Genomic DNA, 21616 nt, shown 5'->3' with positions numbered 1-21616 from the left:
CAATCCAATTAGTAGGAAGCCTGGGCCTGGTGCATTGGCAAAGACCTGAGAGCCCAGGATACCAAGGCCCTGAAAGGGAGGCTCTGGCTGGCCACACCCCTCCTCTCAGACAGGCCTGCACTGGCCTCGGGAGCCTGCCAGAAACTCACTTCTGGAAACTGGGTGTGGTGGTGCACGCCTGTAATCCCATTACTTGCAAGGCTGAGATGAAAATCCCAGGTTGGAGGCCAGCCTCAGCAATTTTATGAGACCTGCAATGACTTAGACCCTGTTTCAAAGTAAAAAATTAAACAAAGGGCTGGGGATGTTGCCCAGAGGGAGAATGTCACTGCTTTCAATCCCATTAAACTCCCCCACCCCACCCCCCAAAAAAGCCTTCTTTCTAGCAGGAAGTCATGCACATCATAGAGATGCACCCTTGTGGTAGAGTGTCTGACAAGTGTGGCCCAGAAACAGAACCTCTGTCCTGGGAGAGGGAGGGAGAGAGGGAGGGAGGGAGGGAGGCAGGGAGGGGGATCCTGGGCCAATGCTGTGTCTGCCCTGGGACTTGTCCCTCAGCATACGCGCTCCTTCCAGGAGAGTTCCATATCAGTAACAATAGGGAGATTGGTTTTACTGTACAAGAAATTGGGTTTTCAGCCAAGATCCTGTGTTCTGAAGAGTACACATAAACATACACATTCATATATGCGTGTACACACATAAAGGTAGGTAGAAAGACCAAGAAGTATGAATATCTTATAGCTTAAGAGGCAGGACAACAAGAAATATGCATTGATTTGCTTGCCTTTTAAAACTAAAAGAATAAATAAATAATGAGTCTTGTTTACATCTTTGGAGGGAGCAGGAAGCTGTTACTGTGACTTCCTCTTGGCACCTTTGTTGAAGACAATGAAGAGAACTTGCCTCCAAGGTCCACTGATTCCCACTCTGCACAACTCCCTCCTTTCCTCCTGCTCAGCATCCCATAGGGAACAGTCCTGTCCATCCCACGGCCCTGTCCAATCATCCTCTGGCCATTTGGGTAGCTTAGATTGGCTCATACCTGGTGTCCTTATCTCTGTCCTTGCATCTCCCCGGCCTTTGCCCTCTTCCTGGTGTGGTCTCTACACTGGATCACTCCTGCCTGCTTTCTCCAACCAGCCCTTGCGCATGAGTGTACCTGGAGAAAGAGGGGTGTGTGCGGATAAATGAGAAATAAACCAGCCGTGAAGAAAAGAAGTGTAAGGGAATGCTCCTGTCTCCCAAGGAGGACAGCAGAAGTGGACAAGTAAAGACATCGACACTTAGATGTATTTTGGTGACAGCGTAGAGCATGGGAGAGAAAGGAAGATCCCAAACGCTGCCAGAAAGAAGAGACAGAGCCTGGCCAAGAAGCCCGAGGGCTGGCTTCTCTACTACAGGAAGAGTGGCCAGAAGAAAGCAGAGCCAGCCGAGCATGTAATTCCAGCATCTGGGAGGCTGAGACAGGAAGATTGACATTTGCAGACACCCTCAGCTCCTTAGCGAGGCCCTTTGCAACTCCGTGAGACTCTGTTTCAAAGTAAAGAATAAAAAATAGGGCTGAAGGTGTGGCTCAGAGGTAGAATGCTCCTGGGTTCCATCCCCAGTACCACACACACACAAAAATAAATAAATAAATAAATAAATAAATAAATAAATAAATAAATAAATAAGGAAAGAAAGCAGAGCCATGCCCTTATGCAGGAGATGACTGTGAGAAGACCCACCCTCCCAAGTGAGCAGACTCATAACAGAGCCACAGAGATGAACAGAGCCTGCCAGGTGCCTGGGAAGTGAGACATGTTGGCTTAGAGCAGACTTCCATGTCCACCACAGAGAACACGGCCAGGCTGGGAACACCCAGTGCTGGGACATCAGCTAGCCATATAGAGTTTTACATTTTTATTGGTGCAATGTAATTATCCATCATAATAACATTCAAAGTGATACACACGTCTGCACACATCACTTGATGCGTTCCTGCCGTAGACCTGCCACCTCCTTCCCCTCCCTCCCTCCCACACATGGTGGAGAGGTAGGTAGTGGAACCTTCTTGAATGCACGTGGCCTCACGTGAACTGTTTTCTTCCTCGTTTATCCCTTTCCAACTCCCCCCTCAGTCGGCTTCCACTGTCCTACTCTCTCTCCTCATCCGACTCAAGTGCCTTGGCTTCCTATTTCTGTTCTGCTTCCACACGAGAGAAAACATATGACCGTGATCTTCCTGAGACTGGCCGCTCTCACCTCCCAGAATATCCTCCAGCCCCAGCCGTTCTCCTGCAAATGACATCACTTTGTTCTTTATGGCTGAGTAAAATTACAACGCTTTAAAAGCAAAATTGGACTCTTCCTCTGTCCTCGTCCCAAAGTCAGGTCTGGAAGAGATACAGGCTTAAATGTGAAAGGCAGAACTCGAACATCCAGGGGATAAGGGAGGCGGCCTTTTGGTCTTGGCGCGTGGAAGACTTTCTCAAATGAAGCACAGAAAAGGCTTAAAGCTTGCTGGACTTCATTAAAATGAAGGCGTTCGTTCACCAAAATGCAGTAAAGAGGGTGAAAAGATGAGCCACAGGAGGAGAAAGCATTTGTGACACATAAAACACAAAATAGCATCCGGGATGTAGAAAAGTAAATTAATAAGGACAAGACAGTTCTACCAGGGAAGAAAGAAAGACACCTGGGGAAACACACTAGCAGGTATTTCACTGAAGAGGAGAACCAAGTATTCCATACCCATCGGATGCTCTGCCCTTTATTAATGGGGGAGATACGAGTTCAGACTTCAGTAAAGTACAGTTTTATACTCAGCAGCTTGGCCCTGCTTGACTTTACATTTTGCCAAATATTCACGAGGAGATGGAGTAAAGGGAGCATGTGTCACATCTCTGAAGTCAGAGAACCCATTTGTACTTGGGAAAACAGTTTAAAGATTTCTACTAAAGGCAACCTTTAACGCTAGAGATTCTAACTCAGATTCACACAGAGGACCCGAATCTGTCCACTGGGCGATGTGTGCACAACAGCCTGTACCACTGCGCAAGGAGGGGCGATAAACAAAACCCAGGAGAGGCCCCCGACGGAGGTGGACATGGCAGTTGTTCGTAGAGTACTGCAGAGGCGTGTGCTCTAAATGGGCCCCAGATACATACAGCCATGTGTGGAAATTTACAACTATACGATGAAGTAAAAAGGACCCAGTCCAGTCAGAAGAATGGACAAATATGAGGCCATTTTTTTTTATAATTTTCAAAACCATATGAAAGTAAATGGTGTATTGTTTAGGAATATATGCACTGGGAATAAAACTACAAAAGAAATCGGGTTAATGATCCCCAGAAAACTCAGGACAATACATACCTCTGGTGGGTAGTGAGACAATGAATTCAGCATTAAGGGGTTTTATGGGAACTTCATCCCAACCACACCAAATCTCTAACTTAAAGTCTTAAATCAAGCCGGGCGTGGTGGCACAGGCTTGTAATCCAAGCATTGGGAGGCTGAGACAGGAGGATCGCGGCTCGCAGCCAGCCTTAGCTACTTAGTGAGGCCCTTGGCAACTCAGTGAGACCCCGTTTCAAAATAAAGACTAAGCCGGGCGTGGTGGCGCACACTTGTAATCCCCGCGCTTGGGAGGCAGAGACAGGAGGATAGCGCAGGTTCGAAGCCAGCCGCGTGCGCTGGCTTAGGAGACCCTGTTTCCAAATAAAAATGTAAAAATAGGTCTGGGAGTGTAGCCCAGAGGTAGAAGGGCTTCCAGGAACCCCAGTACCACCAAAAATAAAATTAAATTAAATTAAAAAAGACTAAAAAATAGAGCTGGCAGTGTAGCTCAGAGGTAGAATGCACCTGGGTTCCATCCCCAGTACCACACACACAAAAAAAAACTACTAGTCCCCAGTACCTTCAAATGTGATCAGATTTAGAGAGAGGGTCTTTATTTTTATTTTTTGAAGATTTTAAAGAAAATTATTAAAAAGATAGAAATACAGAAGATAGTTACAGCCCCATGCCAGAATGGCACGGGGGGATAGTTGTCCGAGTCAATTCACCATCCAAAAATACAGCACGTGGACTGGACTTTTTATACCCATGACCTCCATCTTGTTTACATAATTCTGATGTAGGGAACATCCCTGTAAGGTACCTCCCCCAGTAAGGTGTGGCAAGGTGTCTCCTTTTAGGAAGGTCGACCCCTCCTCCCATCCTAGCTAGCTTATCTAATCATGTAGATCTGTCTTTAGACAGAGAAATGCCTATTTCCCCAAGAGAGGGTCTTTAAAGAGGTAATTCAGGTAAAATGAGAGCCTATGGTAGGCCCATAGGATCTGATATAGCTGGTGTTCTTACAAGAAAATTTTAAGTCACAGACACGCAAAAGATAATGTGGAGACACCCCCAAAAGGCAGCCACCTGTACGCTGAGGAGAGAGGCCTCACAAGAAATTAAGCCTGCCCATACCTTCATCTTGGACTTCGGCCTCCAGAAAGCAGAGAAAATAAATGTCTGTTATTTTAGCCATCTAGTCTGTGATATTTTGCCATGATAGTCCTGGCAAACTAATAAATAGGGGACTTCTAAGTTCTAGGGATATTCTGTGGGAGGATATCTGGGGATATTTCAGTTGGAAGGTAGGTACCCTGGTAAATATTTTATTCTTGTTATTTTAAATCATACTTAGTCATCTTAGGTACTCTTCTGCATGTACTTTCCCCAGCTTAAAAGATAGAATTATAATTACTGCCCAAACATTTTGGGCCTATTGATTTGCACTTAACTGATTCATTCAGCAAATGCAGTTCTTTAAGCTTTCAGCAAAAGACAGTTCTATTAGGATAATCAATATGTCATTTTAAAGAAAGGGAATACTGCTTCACTAGTGCTGCTGCATTATTTCCAGTGGATAACAATCAAAAGAAAGTGGGATAAATGCATGCTTTTAAACTAAGAAATCTAATGCAATTAGTGGTTTTGAATTAAAATAACTCAGTTCTCTCTTCTCTCTCTCCTCTCTCCCACCCTCCCTCCATCTCTCTCCTCTCTCTCTCTCTCTCTCTCTCTCTCTCTCTCTCTCTCTTTCTCTCTCTCTCTCTCCCTCTCTTTCCCTCCCCCCTCACCGGATTTCTCCTACACCATCGATATCTCCACTAAAATATACACATAAAGATTTTCTTGTCCCCCCAGAGGAAAATGTATTCTTCTGAAAGAAGAATATATTCCAATTGACATTGGAATGTTATAACAGAGCTTCTTGATGTGGAATTTGTACAAATGTTAATACTTAAAGTAACTCAATTATTTCATGCAAAGGGTGATACAGATTTCTTTTTTTAAGATTTCTTTATACTTTATTATTTATTTACTTATTTATTGACTGAAAGTGTTGGGGATCAAACCAAGAATTCTGTACATGCTAGATTAAGTATATATTCTACCACTGAACTATATCCCCAGGCTTTTATTTTTATTTACAAATATAGTTGTCAGGGTTTCTCTTTAAGATGGTGATGTGTGTGTTGATATCTTAGCAAAATAATTTATACCTAAAGTAACTAAATAATATCTATATGCAAAACAGTTATACATAACCAAAGATTGATACTTAATAGTGCCTTTCAGGTAGGAAATATAGAAAACCACGCATACATGTTTTATTCTCATAGCTCTTATATAAGCATTGAACACATCTTCACAGAATCTAAAACTTATTTTTGTTTATAAATCTATTATATTTGTGTAAGCATGTATATATATGTATATATACATATATACATATATACGTATATATACATATATATACATATATACATACATATACATATATATACATACATATACATATATATATGTATATATTTTATAGGAGGAGGAAGAAGAGGAGGAGGAAGAGGAGGAGGAGGAGGAGGAGGAGGAGGAGGAATTGAACCCAGGGGCATTCTACCTCTGAGATATATACCTCCAGCCCCTTTTATTTCTTGTTTTGAAACAGGGTCTCACAAAGTTTCTTAAAATCTCACTAAGTTGTTGAAACTGTCCTTAGACCTGCAATCCTCCTGTCTCGGCCTCCAAAGTACTGGGATTATAGTCATGTACCACCAAATTCTGCTTGTTTTAATGTTTTATTTAAACACAATAACCTTGTTTTTCTAAAATATAATTAATGAGTTCATATTGCAGGCGCTGGAGAGAACACTGTATAAATGTTTGTAATTAAATCTAAGGGTCAGAAAGTACAAGCAAATATAGGCGAACATCCCTGGGATTGAAACAAAGACAATAAAAACATACACTGTGTTAATAAGTGACGTGTGTTCAGTGTTGCATAGGATCAAATGGTAATACTAATTTTAGAAGTTCAGTAAACACTCGGAAATTTTAAAGTGTAATATGCAATTATTTGAATTATCATATATGAAACGCTGTATTGTTAAAAAAAAAAAAAGCCAAGGGCTGAGGCTATAGCTTAGGGCCAGAGTGTGTGCCTGGCCTGCATGGGACCCTGGGTTCCATCTCTAGTACTGCCAAGGAAATTAATAAATAAATAAAGTCTTGAACTCCAGAGTTGCAATAGTGCTTGCTAAACATGAGATATTAAGAAAGTACATATAAATGCTCGTACACCAATATAGAACCAAAACAACTCACAGAGTACAACAGCCCAAGCCTGTGCGGCAGAAGTTGGCTTTAACTGAACATGGTGATGACGGTGCTTCCAGGAGGCAGTGCTCACGCAGCGCTGACCAGCCAGGCCCAGGTGCTGCGAGGTTCGGTGCTGGTTCAAGGCCTGCCACCACCTCCCTCTACTTTTTTTATTTTTTTGGCAGTGTTGGGGATGGACCCCAGGGCCATTCTACTTCTAAGCTATACCCCCAGCCTAATTTTTTATTCTTTATTTTGAAGCAGGGTCTCACTGAGTTGCAAAGGGCCTCACTAAGCAGCTGAGGCTGTCCATGAACCATGATTTTCCTGCCTTAGCCTCCCAAATGCTGTTATTACACATGTGTACCACCAAGCCAAGCTGTTTTTTCCACATTTCTGAGGCTGCTAAGAAACCTCAACTTCTCCCTGGGCACCGTGACGGTTCGGCCTTTCTCAGGTTGACCATGTCCTTTATGAACGAACTGTTCCTCGGCTCTTTTCCCATGGGCGCAGCTGCCTCCCCTTGAACACACAACCAGGGGAGCGGCTCCTCTCCTGGAATTCTGGGCCCACTGTCTTAACTAGTCATCAGCAGGAAACACCGCATTCATTATTTGAAATAAACTTTGAAAATTTTAGATCCTCCAAATGAGAAATGCTCCTGTGGATACCTGAAAGCCCCATTTGAGACCAGGGCATGGAAGAGGAACTGGACAGTCAGTTGCCAGCACCCCTGAGGTACACAGAATGAGGGGAAGGAAGAGAGGGCCTTTCCAGATTGAATCAGGGGCAACGTATCCATTTTGTCTTGGCCAACAGCTCCAAATCATCTACTTGGGCTTTGCAGGAAGCAGTGTGTCTTCTCCTGTGCTTGGAGTCTCAGAGTGTTCCAGAGAAGAAAGCACGCTGTCCTCTCCCTCCGTTGACTGCCTCTGGAGCCCAGCTGGATGTTGGCAAGTCAAAGCCAAGTGTTGCTGTGACTAACTCCTCTTCTTCATCTTTCAGGACCATCCAGAAGTGCTGAATGTTCGCATGCAACTGGAAAGCAGAGAACTGGTCATAAAGCTGGAAAGAAATGAGTAAGTCCAGCTCCTTCTTGTCTATGGCACGAGAGGACAAGTTTAAGGGCACATGGATGGACAAGTGTCATTCACGTTGGTATTTAGAGAAACAAAACTGAACGCATGGATTCAGAATCCAGATTCAGATCAGAGGGTAGAATTAAATTATCCAGTGGAAAAATAAAGCATTTTATCATATACTCTATAGAAGAACTTGGTCAGCAGGTTTTTACATAGTTCTGATATTTCTTCTTTTTACATCCTGATTTCTCACGGAAAACATATTTCTGGCTCATTCAAATGACAATGTTTCATAATTAGTTGACTTTTGACAGTTTCTGAGTTACAGAAGAGAAACAGGTAGCTTCAAACAGGTAGAAAAAAAATTTCTTCCCTTGGGAAATACCTAAAGTTTATTTTATATTTTATTTAAAACTTTGGCTATTTTCTGGAAAAAAATCATATACATTTCCAGAAAATGTTATTACATACTTTTTTATGGAGCACATGGATTTTTTTTTTTTTTTTTTTTTTTTTTTGGTGGTGGTACTGGGGTTCCTGGAAACCCTTCTATCTCTGGGCTACACTTCCAGGCCTATTAAGCCAGCGAGGCTGGCTTCGAACCAGTGTGATCCTCCTGTCTCCGCCTCCCAAGTGCGGGGATTACAAGCCTGTGCCACCACGCCGGGCTTGGAGCACATGGATTTTATTATATATTTTGTTGGTTTCCCAGTAGAAACGGGGTCTGCTTCAAGGCACAAGTAAAAACAACTCCTGTCCACATCACCCCTTACTTTCTGCCCCCTCATGAATGTCTTAGCTCTTAAGAGCCCTTTCATATTCTATTTGATTAGTATCAAGAGCCAGTAAGCTCTCTTAATAAGCAATCTGAATATGAAGGTATAAATCAACTTCCCCAATCGTACTTGATTCAAAATAGCACTTTGTCTCTTCGAGTTCTGTTTCCTCTTACTCCATTGTCAGTAAAATGCTGACTTTTGCTGAAATGACAGAGTGGAGAGAGGAGCCTCTCTGGACATCATCCTCTAAGAGATATGGACTCACAGAACCAGGAATTAGCATCTCTGTGTAAATAAGCCAGATCATTTATTGGTACCAATGCTATGATTTGAGGGTCCTAAGCAAGTCAGAGGAAAATGACCATCAATGGCCAATCCTAATATTCTATATCCAATGCCACAAAATATTTAATGTCAAGATATGTAATATTGCATGGTGTGCTCTTCTGGATCCATGACCTGTACCTTTGCATTTTTTTCTCACATTTGTTCTTCTCTCCATTAAATGAATCAAACACTTTGTAAACAATAAATAAGTTCTGTTTTAGCTTTCCTTGTAACTGGATAATCTTAAAATAGAGGTTCTATTCTAAGAATGAGTCAGTTAATCAGGGACCTGATAAGAAAACTTTATGTTGCTTCTGATGTTTTTGACATCCTCCTTCCTCCCTTTCTTTCTTTTTTCATTCTTTCTTCTTGGTACTGGGAATTGAACCCAGGAACATTCTATCTCTGAGCTACCTCCCACTGTGCCCAGCCCAATTTTATTTATTTGTTTATTTGAAACAGGGTCACACTAGGTCAATGAGAGTCTCACTACTTGCTAAGGCTCTTCTCCAATCTGTGATCCTCCTGTCTCTGCCTCCCAAGTACTGGGATCACAAGGGTGCACCAGCTCGCCCAGCTCAATAGCTCAACATGTTTCTTAGATAAGTAAATAACTCTGTCATGTGTCTTTTCACTTAAGAATGTTGTGGGATATTTTAATTTCTGTAAATTACTCTTTGTATATTCTTTGGGAAATATTTTCCTGAAGGAAACTAGATATTCCCGGAAAGCAAAAGCACAGCTTTCGGTGGCTCTGTGTGTCCTCGGTGGGCTGTTAGGATTAGCCACTGGATTCAGAATTGGTAATGTGTTGTCCGTGTTGTCGGGCTGTTGCAAGGACATGGTGCCCCACATGGGGGAGGCTGGCCTAAAACTTTGTGAATGGTGTTATGGCTGAGTGGAAGAGCAGAAATAGACTTAATAGAATCCTTAAGTTGTGTGTTTTTACTATAAAATATGCCAAGAAAGAAAAAAGAAACAAAAAATGTAAATAAATAGTACTCCTATTACCAAACATACCCCTGGATAATATGGTGAGTGTTAATATAGATTATTTTCTTATAAGTATGCCTTTGCTTCTTTTCTCTGTCTGATTGATAGCATAGTCTTTGCAATTTCATATTCAACTTCTTCATTTAGCTTTTAACAGACATGCATTACCATATAGAAATGGTTTCCCTGTGCCCTTCTGCTCTCCCAAGTCAGTAAAGGGGCTTAAGAGCCTCATTCATGGTTCCCTCTGAAAATGATTTACCTTCTATTACTGCAGATGGTATATGCACGTTGATACCTACACAATGGCTAATTTGCATGAAGTATTATCCTAAAAGGTGCCTTAATTTGCTCCCTTCCAATCCTAGGCTTTGCATAAGATAATCTCAAAATTAGAAAAGTAGAAAATATAAAACTATCTCTTCTCAATTTATTTCTTCCTCCTAAACCTTCTTTATCAACCCACGTCTTTAAAAATATACAGTGTATTTGAATATCTTTTTTATATTCTAAGCGTTATTTAATTATATTACTTTTACCAATTTTACAGATTTTGTTAAAAGTAACATTTTCATAAAGCATGTCAATTTTAGTATCTTAATAATGCATTTCCCCAAATACTTCAGTATAATGTGTTTTCAAAAAGATTACATCTCTTATATATGGACTATGCCTTTGATATAGAATGAATACTAAAAATGCCACAGTTGTGTAAGTAAAGTAAAATGCTTTTGTTGAGACTGTCTCTGAATGCTTACAGACGCAAAAGGTAATCACTCATCCAGGCTGTAATATCATTTTAAATTTATATAGCAAACCTTGGCCTAATCGATCCAATTCAGAGAATTTATCCAAATGAAGCTCTAAGAACCCAAAGATGAAAGTATAAGCAGAGCTCATTTAAATATTTCACAACTATGACAGTAGAGGGTCTGACCAATCAGAGAGGCAGCTGCCCAAGCGGGAGGTCAGCTAGCTGGCTGGCATCCTCCCGCTTCAGTGTCTATGAGCCAGAATCAGCCCTGCGCTCAAGGATATTTATTGCACAGTATTTTGCTTACAAGTACTTTGATAGGAGGGAGAGTGAGCAAATAAATTATGGCTCAGCTGCTATGTGGCTCAGAATGCTACACAGTAATTTGAAAGGATAAAGATTTTTATTATTGCACAAAAATCATGTTGTACTCCATGTAAACAGCATGGTAGAAAATAGTTTTCAGTTTTTATTTTGAAATCACATGCGTGGCACATACCTCTGCTTAGTAAGATTGTGGGAGTTTATTTTCATTGCCTTAGTGTTTTACAGCGAAAAAATATGACTTGTACAATTAGGACAAAACTTTTTCATAGGAATAAAGTTACTCTAAACTCTTGAAAATAGTTGTGGAGAAGATTTTAGTATTTATTATTCATTTAAAAAAAAACAGTGAAGGACCATTTTGAAAGCCTTTGGAAGCTTCCAGCAACTCTCAAAGAGTGAAAAGCTTTACCTGTGGGGTATTTTCATTGAATGTGCAGACACCTGTTTTAATTGAAAACTTGCTTAGAAATAAAACCTAAGTAGAAGTGGCCCCAGTTTCTTAAATCAGACGTGCTATTATCTAAAGGTAATGCTGAAAGAGAATCACCCCGAGTTCTCTAATTATCCGTCCTCCCAGACTCTCCCATGGCTAACCAGTTCTTCATGGAGCACAGCTGAGGTTTAGATAAATCATTGTTTCAGGAAGTCTGTTGGATCTGCCTTCTAGCATCCTCAATTTGTGCAAAGATCTGCTGTTCACTTAAAAACCTGTGTTTGCATAGCCATAATTGAATGTTTAAAGAAACACAAAGCTACCCTGGAGAAACATTTGTCACCGTGTTGCTGTCTGCCTGTGGGACCGCAGGGACCTGGTTTATAACTTCCATAACTCTGCTCGGTCTCCACGGACGCACGGGCCATTCCTCAGACAAGTGCTCTGTGAAACTGCATCTTTGATCAAAATGATTTATTGGACAGGCCAGCCAGCCTTGACATCCACTCTTCCACTTTAGGATAACTAAAAGTGAGGATGGTGGGTAACACTCCCTCCATCTCTCGCCCGCAGTGAGCATTGTGTGTTCAAATTCAATTCCCAGCCCTGACTGGAAGCAATCGCCAAGGGAAAGCCACGGCCCGCTGGAGTTGTACTTGGAGTGCCTCTGGGCTAGAAGCACTTTGGCATTGACTTTTATTTTATCTGGAACAATTCCAGATATCTCTTCTGAGGCAGCTTTAATTAGTATTCATTCTAGAACAATGGCAGAAAGGGCATTTAAAATTTGTCCAACATGGGGCATAAATATTTGGGGAGGAAGTTATTTTAGATCATGTCTCAGACTAGGTTGTACAGATTGGAGAATGTGGCCAGGATGCAGGTGGCATTAGATGGGCTAGAAGCTGGCTAAGAGGAGAGCCAGGATATTAACCTGTTGTTCATGCTGACCTCAACCGTGCAAGGCAGCTGGACCAGCATCATTGCTAGTGGCCGTAGGTCTACGTGCATGGTCCCATCTGGCTCACAGTTTGTCAGCCGTCTCTATGAAGATATAAAAAGGTGCCCTGATCACATTTCTTGACAACATAAAGCCCGGGGATCACTCTGCTCGACATGGAAGAATCTGGATTATGGAGATTTCAACAGTTTGGATCAATGGGCCAAAACTAACAAGATGAGATTTATTGGGGATAAATGTAAAGTCTTGTGCTTGTATTAACAAAAGAATAAGCTTTGCCAGTGTCGGAAGAAAAGTTGTTAGTGAGTCTCACGAATGGAACCTGCAAACTTAACAGAAGCCCTTGAGACAACGTGGCCACTGAGAGAGGTGACAGCCACCTGGGCATGGGTGGAGTGATGACAGCCACCTGGGCATGGGTGGAGTGATGTGGTGGCTCCTGGACTGGGGGAACAGTCAGCCAGCTACTGTGTTCTCCTGTCCACCCTGGACCTTCCTTTCCTTTCCCTCCAAACAGGGATGCCCTCAAGGGCAGGGCCAGGGTTTTAGCGCCCTGCACTCTGTATCTATGCCCCACCACCAGCTCCCCAGTTTGGCTTGCTGTAGGCACGCAATAACCTTGTCACACAAATAAAGGATGTCAAGCACACAACTCGGGCGGAGCTGCACGGGAGTCAGCAGGAGACTGAGGTGTCACCTGGTGGGCAGGGGTGCAAGAAGCAATTCCAGGAGGAAGCGTTGAACCCAGCTGCTTCCGCAGAACCTTCTGAAGTTATCTTCACTTCCTGGTCTGCAAAACAGAATGACAGTCTGTGTGCATCAGTTTTTTGGGGGTTGTTTGTTTGTTTGTTTGTTTGTTTTTATGGGTCTGGAGAACCCAGAAGCATTTGACCTCCAAGCTACACCCCCCTGCCCTATTTTTTATTCTTTATTTCGAAACAGTATCTCACTAAGTTGCAGAGAGCCTCACTAAGTAGCTGAGGCTGTCCGCGAACCGCGATCCTCTGGTCTCAGCCTCCCAAATGCTGGGATTACAAGTGTGCACCACCACGCCCGGCTTGTGTGCATCCGTTTTTGCTTTGTTTTGTTTTGTGTGTTTGTTTGTTTGTTTTTCGGTGTAGTGGGGTTCCTGGAAGCCCTTCTACCTCCAGGCTACACTCACAGACCTATTATTTACTTATTTTTTAATTTGGAAACAGGGTCTCCTAAGCCAGCGCGGCTGGCTTCAAACCTGTGCAATCCTCCTGTCTCCGCCTCCCAAGCACGGGAATCACAAGCGTGCACCACCAGGCCCGGCCGTGCATCAGTTTTAAAGAGTAAAACTCATGCTGTTTCTGATGGGCAGGTGCAAATGGCTCAGTAACACTTTCCTGTGGACCAGCACTGTGCATTATTTTACCAAACTATACTCTGGCCTTCACTCTGTGTTTTACTTCAGAATTTCTGAACCAATAAAAATCAGATTATGCCTACTATTTACCTGTAAGTCTTGGTGCTGGCCAAATATCTCAGTGCTGACAAGACCTGGCCGGGACAAGGTAGGATCATCCTTCAGCCTCCTGTTGCTATGAAGATATAAATATATTAAATATATAGTCTTGACATTCTCAAGAATGACAGCTCTTAAGTCTTTGAGTCTGCAGTGCTACTCGTGTTCACTCCTCTTGAAGAAGACTAACCCTCCTGCAGAATCGCAGCTCTAATCTACTTTGTGGCTCTGAGTATTGACTGGATGAGGACAAAGCCATCTTTCAGGAATGTGACTATTTCCTTTCAGGGCGCCATCTCTCAGCTTCCCTTCTCCGGTTCACACATCTTTCGCGGAAGCATTACTGGTGCAAAAATGAGACTGCCTGTTTACCCACTCCCTTCCCTCGTCATTTACTCACAAATATTTCATTAGAACTAGGCACTGCAGCTGACACTGCAGATGGAGTAGTGAAGAAGACCAAGTTCTTGTCCTCTTGTAAGCGAGTCGTGCAGCCCAACACTAAAAGATCATCACAAGCTTATATTTGAATGAGAGTAGTCCCCGGGCCAAGGAAGGAAAGTATAGGGCCCCAGCCTGCTCTGGAGAAGGAAGGTAGGTAATCCAATGGCATTTAAGCTGTGCATGAATAGGGCTACACCAGGTAAAGAAGAAAGAGGGTGGATGAACCGAAAGAAAAAGACGAGCACTCAGAAAGGTTTGGACGGAGGAAGAAAGAGCTTCCCAGAAACTGGGAAAGTTGTTGTCCAGTGCGCGAAGAGGAGAGTGATGGACAGAGAGAGGGGCAGAGGACGGCCGGGCTGCACGGGGCTCCTGCCCTGTGATGAAGATCTTGCCTTTTTGCATGAGGACAGTGGTGCACCATGGGCGAACAGGCCTGGCAGCAACATTGGTAAGACTCAGCTTTCAAAGAACATTCTGGCTGCCTGGGAAGAGTGGTTTGGAGGAGGTGAGAATGGATGTGGCAATCGCTAAATTGCTATCATCCAAGGGAAAGCAGGTGGTGACTTGAACCACAGGAGTATCTGTGGAAAGAAATGGGTGGCTGAGAAATGCCCAGGAAGCAGAATGTGTGGAACCAGATGAGCCATCGAATGGACGGGAAAATGACAAGGTATAAGTCAAGGATCGCTCTTACACAGAACGTGCAGGAGAACAGTGAGGTCTTTAGTCAGAATAAAGAGCCCTAAAAAAACCAAGAACTTACCCTCTGAGCAGTGGCCAGGGACCAAAGACATAGATTGCAGCAGCGACAGTCCTCTGCATCCTAGAGCAGAGTAGATATTTGGGTTGAACAGAACCCAGCCTGGAGATGACCTGTGGAGGGCTATGATGGGGAACTGGGCATGGCATTTCTTCAGGGTCCATAGGTGTTTTCAACCACCTTAGAATAGCAGCAACTAGTGACTGGGAGCTGGAGAGCAGGGCCCATGGTTGGTGGGCCATGAGGAGGTGCTAAATATGGGCTTGATAGCACCTAAGTAGCTGTCACAAGCTAGGGCAGTGCCCATGCTCTGTTGTATTTCCAAACCAGAGCTCCTAAGTGAGCCTCTAGGCTCCATCTCAGTCCTGGCCCCTATTTCAATCTTTCCTATGGTCTGTTTCCATGCAGAGGTGTCCCCTGGACCAGGAGCTCATAGAGAGATCCCCATTCTCCTTGAAGTCCAGGGTGTTGTTTCTGGAGCACCCATATCAGGGTGTCTTGGATAGCTTGTTAGAAAGGCAGATACTGGGCCCCTCCTCTCTCTGTTCACACAGAATCCCCAGCTGTAGGGTCTGGAGATATTTTAACACACTGCCCATTGAAGTATAGCCATGCTTGTTTGTTTGTTTGTCTGTTTGTTTGTTTGTTGAGAACCAGCCACATGTGTTTATTTATATTAATGTAATAAATTATTAATGTAAATAATTTAATTAATTGGAACTTCAGTTCCTTGGTCATTCCAGCCAAAATCCAAGTCCTTGATGACCCCGAGGAACATTTCCATGTTCACAGAAGGTTCTGGTGGCCAGGGATGGGGCTGGCAGGGAGTGTCAGCCCAGGAGATCCTTTTAATTTGGGGTTTCTGTTCTAGCTAAAACAGCCCTGGAGAACGTCCCAATCACACCTCTTCAGGTGTCCTAACACCCATGGCATTGACAAGCCCCATCCTCTGCCTCTGCGAAGCGGGACATACTGGGGGTCACCTCTGCACTCTGATGAATGGGCACAGGTACGGGACTACGCTCTCTAGGACTGACCGTAGACCATGGAGCCAATCACACGGGGTCCAGCTATTCAGCAACTGGAACCAGCTCCTTCAGATTAAGTTGTGATCCCTCAACCTTAACACTTGAGATCTTTTTAATTGTGCCACGTTTTGCTTCCTGAATACGGGCGGAATTCCCTGAAGCTTCTCCTTTTGCTTCATTCACTGAAGTTGTGCAGATATTGGATAAGGTCAGAATGCCATTTTTAGCAGTTTTTGTTCCCCAACCTGATGTAACTTGAGAATGCCTAAACGGGTTAAGATTGACCTTTTCAAGATAGTGCCGCCCTTACTCTGATTTGAGAGTGTGGCATCCCTGGATGGACCCTTTTGAGTTATAAGACTGAAGGGGGCATTCGATACGGGAGTAGATCTCCACAGTTACTCATGTCACTCGAAATCCCTCACTTCTTGGACCGTGAGTTTGTGGTTTTCTGATGAAAATCAGGCCTTAGAATCAGCCTTAGAATCCTTCTCCCCAGCACTGCCTCCTGAATGGACAGGAACGGCTGGGCTGGTCCTTTCCGGTGCCTAAGAAGAGAAGTGATGTCATCTTCGTATTTCATTGCACTGCCCTACCCTGCAGCATGGCCGGGGTGGTTACGCACAAACGCTGAGCAGGATGATATATTCCTGACTTTTTCTCTCCTTGACTTTTTCTAGTTGTCACATCCTAAATAGAAAGGCCATAAGGCGTCTGTTTCTGTGACACATGAAGACTCTTACCACTGGTCACTTAAGACAGTGAAAAGAACTCTCCAGAGAGCTTACATTGCTAACATAATTTTGGAAAGTTTATAGATTCTGCTAGATTCTTGTAATATAAGGCCACAGGAAAGCAGAACTGTAGATTATTTTTCCCCAAAATGCTTACTTCAATCTCATTACCCTGAAAGGGACTGGAAGCCTTACTTGTGGTTGGCCAGGCTTCACAATGAGCTTGGAGAACTTCAATTTGGCAATTATAGATCTGTTTCCTGCATCTCTCTTGCTTCTTATTGATACTGAAGGTTCATACCTAATTAGTGATGACAAAGAGCTATAATGGAATGCTAGTTACCAACAGCTCACTTGTTGTGTGTGAATAGAATATGGTGTTCTATAATTTCTCATTGTAAATTAAGTCTTCATCATAAAGCTGGACTCTATCAGAGGCTAACACAGATATTTGTATACCAGCATTCATAGCAGCATTATCCACAATAGCCCCAAAGTGGAATCATCCCAAATGTCCATCAATTGATGAATAAAGAAAATGCAAGCTGGGCGTGGTAGCGCATGCATGTGGGAGACTGAGACAGGAGGATCACAGGTTCGCACACAGCCTCGGGAACTCGTGTGGCCCTCTGCAATTTAGTGAGACCCTGTTTCAAAATAAAGAATAAAATACATCTGGGATATAGCTCAGAGGCATAATGTCCCTGGGTTTAACCCCCAGTACCAAAAAAGCAAAAAATAAAATTCAGTCATATATTTGATTAAATATTAGTCAGCCTTTAAAAGGAACTGAATTCTGACACATGCAGATGAACCCTGGAAGCTTTATGTTGAGTAAAATAAGGCAGCCACAAAAGGAAAAGTGCTGTTGAATTCCACCTATATGAGGTACCTAGCCAGGGAAAATTCACAGACATGGAAAGTAGAATGGGGCCTGCCAGCAGCGAGGGGGAGCAGAAGAACAGGTTATTAATTTAATGGGAACAGAGATTCCTTTTGGTAGGATGAAAAAGTTATGGGGATGGAAAGTGGTGATGGTTACACTACATCGGTGTTTCATGCCACCAAATTGCACACTTATAAGTGTTTAAAATTATAGACTTTATGTGTCTGTGTGTGTGTATAAAATATCTATAATTAGGAAGAAAAAAAAGAAGCTGAGCTTCTGCTGTGTTTTCCCTGTCGGGCTAAAGATCCCTCCCTTGTGAACATATATAATGTAGACTAAATGGTAGACAGTTTATTTCAAGTCTTTTTAAAATTTTATTAGTGCACTGCAATCATACATCATAGCGAGGTTCAATGTGATAAAAAGGTGCACGTGCCCCATCCAGCCATTCTGCTCAGGATGCTGTTGCAGCCAGTGAGGAAGAGCGTGGCCAGGACACAACTCCCAAGGCCCATCCGAGTCTCTTCTTTCTGGCATCTCTACTGTAGGAGATGACTGGCAGTGCTGGGGCTTGGATCTGGCTGTCATCCTGTTCGGAGGACAAGCCACATCTGTTCCTCTATCCTGAAATGGAGAATAATGCCCTCCTCCTAGGTTGGTAGGTGGGCTGGAGGATGTGGGATTAGAGTGTTTGGCGTAGACTATGATTATTCTTTCTGTGGTCTTCCCAGCCTTGGTCTCTTCTCTCTATAGGGAAGGAATCCCATCCTCAGGTGTCATCGGAGCTCTTCTTCCCGCCAGGTCCCCCACCCCATCCACTGTCCCTGGACTCTACTGCATCCGTGTCCTCCTCACTCCCTGTGCAGCCAGCAGGTCAACTCAGTGACCTGTCTTGCCCACGATGCCCGCCACATTTCTCCCCTAGGCCTGGGGACCCATATTCCCCACTTCAGTGGTCATCAGCAGTGGGAGAGCTATACTCACCTGTGTGCTGTGGGTTGGGGTGGGCCAAGAGGACCAGGAACTGCCCATCTGCCTGGCACCAGGACAGAAGCTGTGTGGCCTGATTTCTCATCTGTAACATTGGGTCAATTGCTGGGTTGAGGGGTTACCTGGATGCTTCCTTTATAAAATTCACCTGAGTCTTTTCCTGCCAAATTCACTGACCTTTGATGATCAGCGCCTAGATCTGTATGTTCTTTAAATCTCAGAAGATGGCGATGTTCTAATTCTGTCTTTCCTTCTCCATTGATTAGCTGAGATGTTTCTGCAGAGGTCCTTCCTTGTCAACCATTGGTTACCTTGCAGCATGACATAAAAGAGCACCTCTAAGCATCGCTCTGCCTTTGCCAGTGGGGAGCTACTCTGCTCCCCAATTTCAGCACCTCACATTCAGTGGTTCATTGATGGCTTTCGTCAAGTACCACATGGGTGATAGGTTCTGTTCGGATATGGCAGTGTGCCGCCAACCTACCTAAGTAGCTGTCAGAGTGCTAGACAGAAGTCCAAATCTGCTCTGCAGAGGCCAGATTTTCTAGTCCTTTTCAGGGCCAAAGCAACCCTGGACCCTGCATCCTGCATCCTGCATCCTATACCCTGTACCCTCCAGCTGGCATCCTGTACTCTGCACTCTACTCTGCATTCTCCATGATCCCAGATGCCAAGGGGTTGAAGCAGGAGCTGGGTCCAGCACTGCTGTAGGAAAGCTGGGGGCCTGAGGTAGGGTCCTGAGGTGGACATAGCCTGGCCTTGGTGTGCTGTGTCCAAGCAGATATCAATGACAAAATTAATAAACTTTTTGTCTGGTATGGTGACACACATCTGTAACCCCAGTACTTGGAAGACTGAGACAGGAAGATTGCAGGTTTGAGGACAACCTCAGCATGGTAGTGAAAACCTCAGCACCAACCTAGCAAGACCCTGTTTCAGAACAAAAAATTTAAAAGCTCTGAGGATCTGACTCAAAGGGCAGAATAATTCTGGGTTCAATCTCCAGTCCCACTCACACAAAATAAGAAACTGCCTCATTCATACTGAAGGAAAATGGCCCTCATTCTCCTCAACAACTGAGGGTCTGCACAGATGTGGAGGGCACAACCCTTGCTCAGGTGCTGCGAGGAAAGAAACAGGGCTGTTTGCCTAACACTGTTGTGAAATGTTCACGTCTTTCTTCTCAGCACGCCGGTGGACTGCACCGTGGGATGAAGGGAGTTCAGCATCAGCAGAGAACAAGGGCCTTTTCTATTTTCCTATGATCTTAGCCTTATGAAAACCATGTGCGCAGATAGAAGATGATACGGGACCCACCCCCACAGCAGGAGGGTCATTTCGGGAGATGATTTATTTACATAGAATTATTTTCACAGCCCTTCTGAGGTTACCCTTTCAGTTCTAACCAGCCTGGAGGGTTTTGCTGGCCAGCTTGATGGTTGTCTTTGAACATGTGACCGGCTCCGACAGAGATTCCCTTTATGCGGCATTAGCGAGACACGGACGGTACAAATCACGCCCAGAAATTCCTCTGGGGGCTCGGGGTACCATTTTATGTGCAATTTTCACAAAATAAAAAGGTACTAATCAATGTTTTCAGTAAAGTCCCAATGCTATTACTACATTGATAGTGGCAAAATATAGAGAATGTTAAGTTAAATAAAAATTATAAGCCAGCGTGGTGGCACAGTCTTGTAATCCCAGTACTTTGGAGGTGGAGACAGGACGGTCTGGGTTCGAGGCCAACCTCAGCTATGTAGTGAGGTCCTTTGCAACTTAGTGAGACCCTACTTCAAAATAAAGAATAAAAAAAAAGACTGGGGGTATAGCTCAGAAGTAGAATGTCCCTGGGTTCAATCCCCAGCACCACACGCACGCACACACACACACACACACACACACACACACACACAGATACATACACACATATATATACATATACATACATATATTAAATTATATAAATACATAGATATTCATTATATATACATATATATTAAATTTAACTCTAGAAGCTATTCCTGTCATTTAGTAAAAATGTTAAAAATTTATTTAAAGTTTGTTTCAAATTTATGATCTTACCAAATAAGGTAATGAGGGCGTCCTGATTGCATCACTCCTTATATTCTGTAAACACTTCTCCCTCCAACAGCCTTGTACTTTTACATTGGACCATACATTGTCTGTACAGATGTTACACACATCTCTTTGTATTTAAAAATTAGTTACTCAAGACTGCTGCTTTCCCCAATAACATTACATAGAAGAATATAAATATAGTCATTGGTATAGAGGGCAATCTAGTATTAATCAAATAATTGGCTTATTCCCTATCATGTTGTAGAAAGGATTCAAGGTTGCAAAAAGATGTGAATTCATTAACTTCTTCCAAACAGATCGAATGTTTCCCCATCCGCAAACCAAAACCCTCCTGCGTTTCCCTCTGTCTTCAGAACCGCGGTTCTCACCCCTGTTGATAGAAATCCTGAAGGTGGCCATTGGAGGAAATACGCTGGATGCCAGTCATTGTCGTTCCTTTTCTCATTGTTGTTCTAAGAGGAAAGAAGACTGGTCTAGGGGAGAAGGACTGAGCCAAGGGGAAGGACACACAAAATCTCTGGTACCGGTAAACTTTGTGACTAGGCAAATTCACTTCCCTTTCTGGTCCTGCGTCCTCCGCTCTGTAAGCTGAAGGTAAGCCTTTTCAGCTTCCAGACAGACCAGAGGACTTTCAAGGGCGTGTGGCCACTCTGGGATCTACGGCCTCACGGGTTTTCTGCATGGGCATCTCTACTCCCCTTGGGGGGAGAGTTGCAATGATCACACTGACTGATACCGTGCTGTGGCCTAGATGAAGAGCCTTGTAAAGACAGCTGTGGTTAAGTATGAGGACCAATAAGCAGGGGCCTTAGCTCCCGTGAGCACGAGGCTCCTTCCTTAGTTGTAGTTTAGTGACCCGGAAAACTCTTGAGTGAGTAGCGCCTTCC

The 21616-nt window shown here is 43.6% G+C and overlaps 1 protein-coding gene across 1 annotated transcript in view; it reads left to right on the top strand.

The window, feature by feature from the left end:
* Positions 1-21616, top strand: part of ADAM12 (ADAM metallopeptidase domain 12) — a gene marked incomplete at both ends in the record, with an annotated part of 329128 nt that overhangs the window by 92895 nt on the left and 214617 nt on the right. Inside the window, one exon of the mRNA XM_080694881.1 lies at positions 7645-7718. Coding sequence (XP_080551007.1) covers positions 7645-7718 — 74 coding nt within the window. The remainder of the gene's footprint in view (positions 1-7644; positions 7719-21616) is intronic.

Source organism: Muscardinus avellanarius, assembly GCF_963383645.1.
Source record: "Muscardinus avellanarius genome assembly, chromosome: 4".
Taxonomy (NCBI): domain Eukaryota; kingdom Metazoa; phylum Chordata; class Mammalia; order Rodentia; family Gliridae; genus Muscardinus; species Muscardinus avellanarius.
This window is presented reverse-complemented; position numbering and strand designations above follow the sequence as displayed.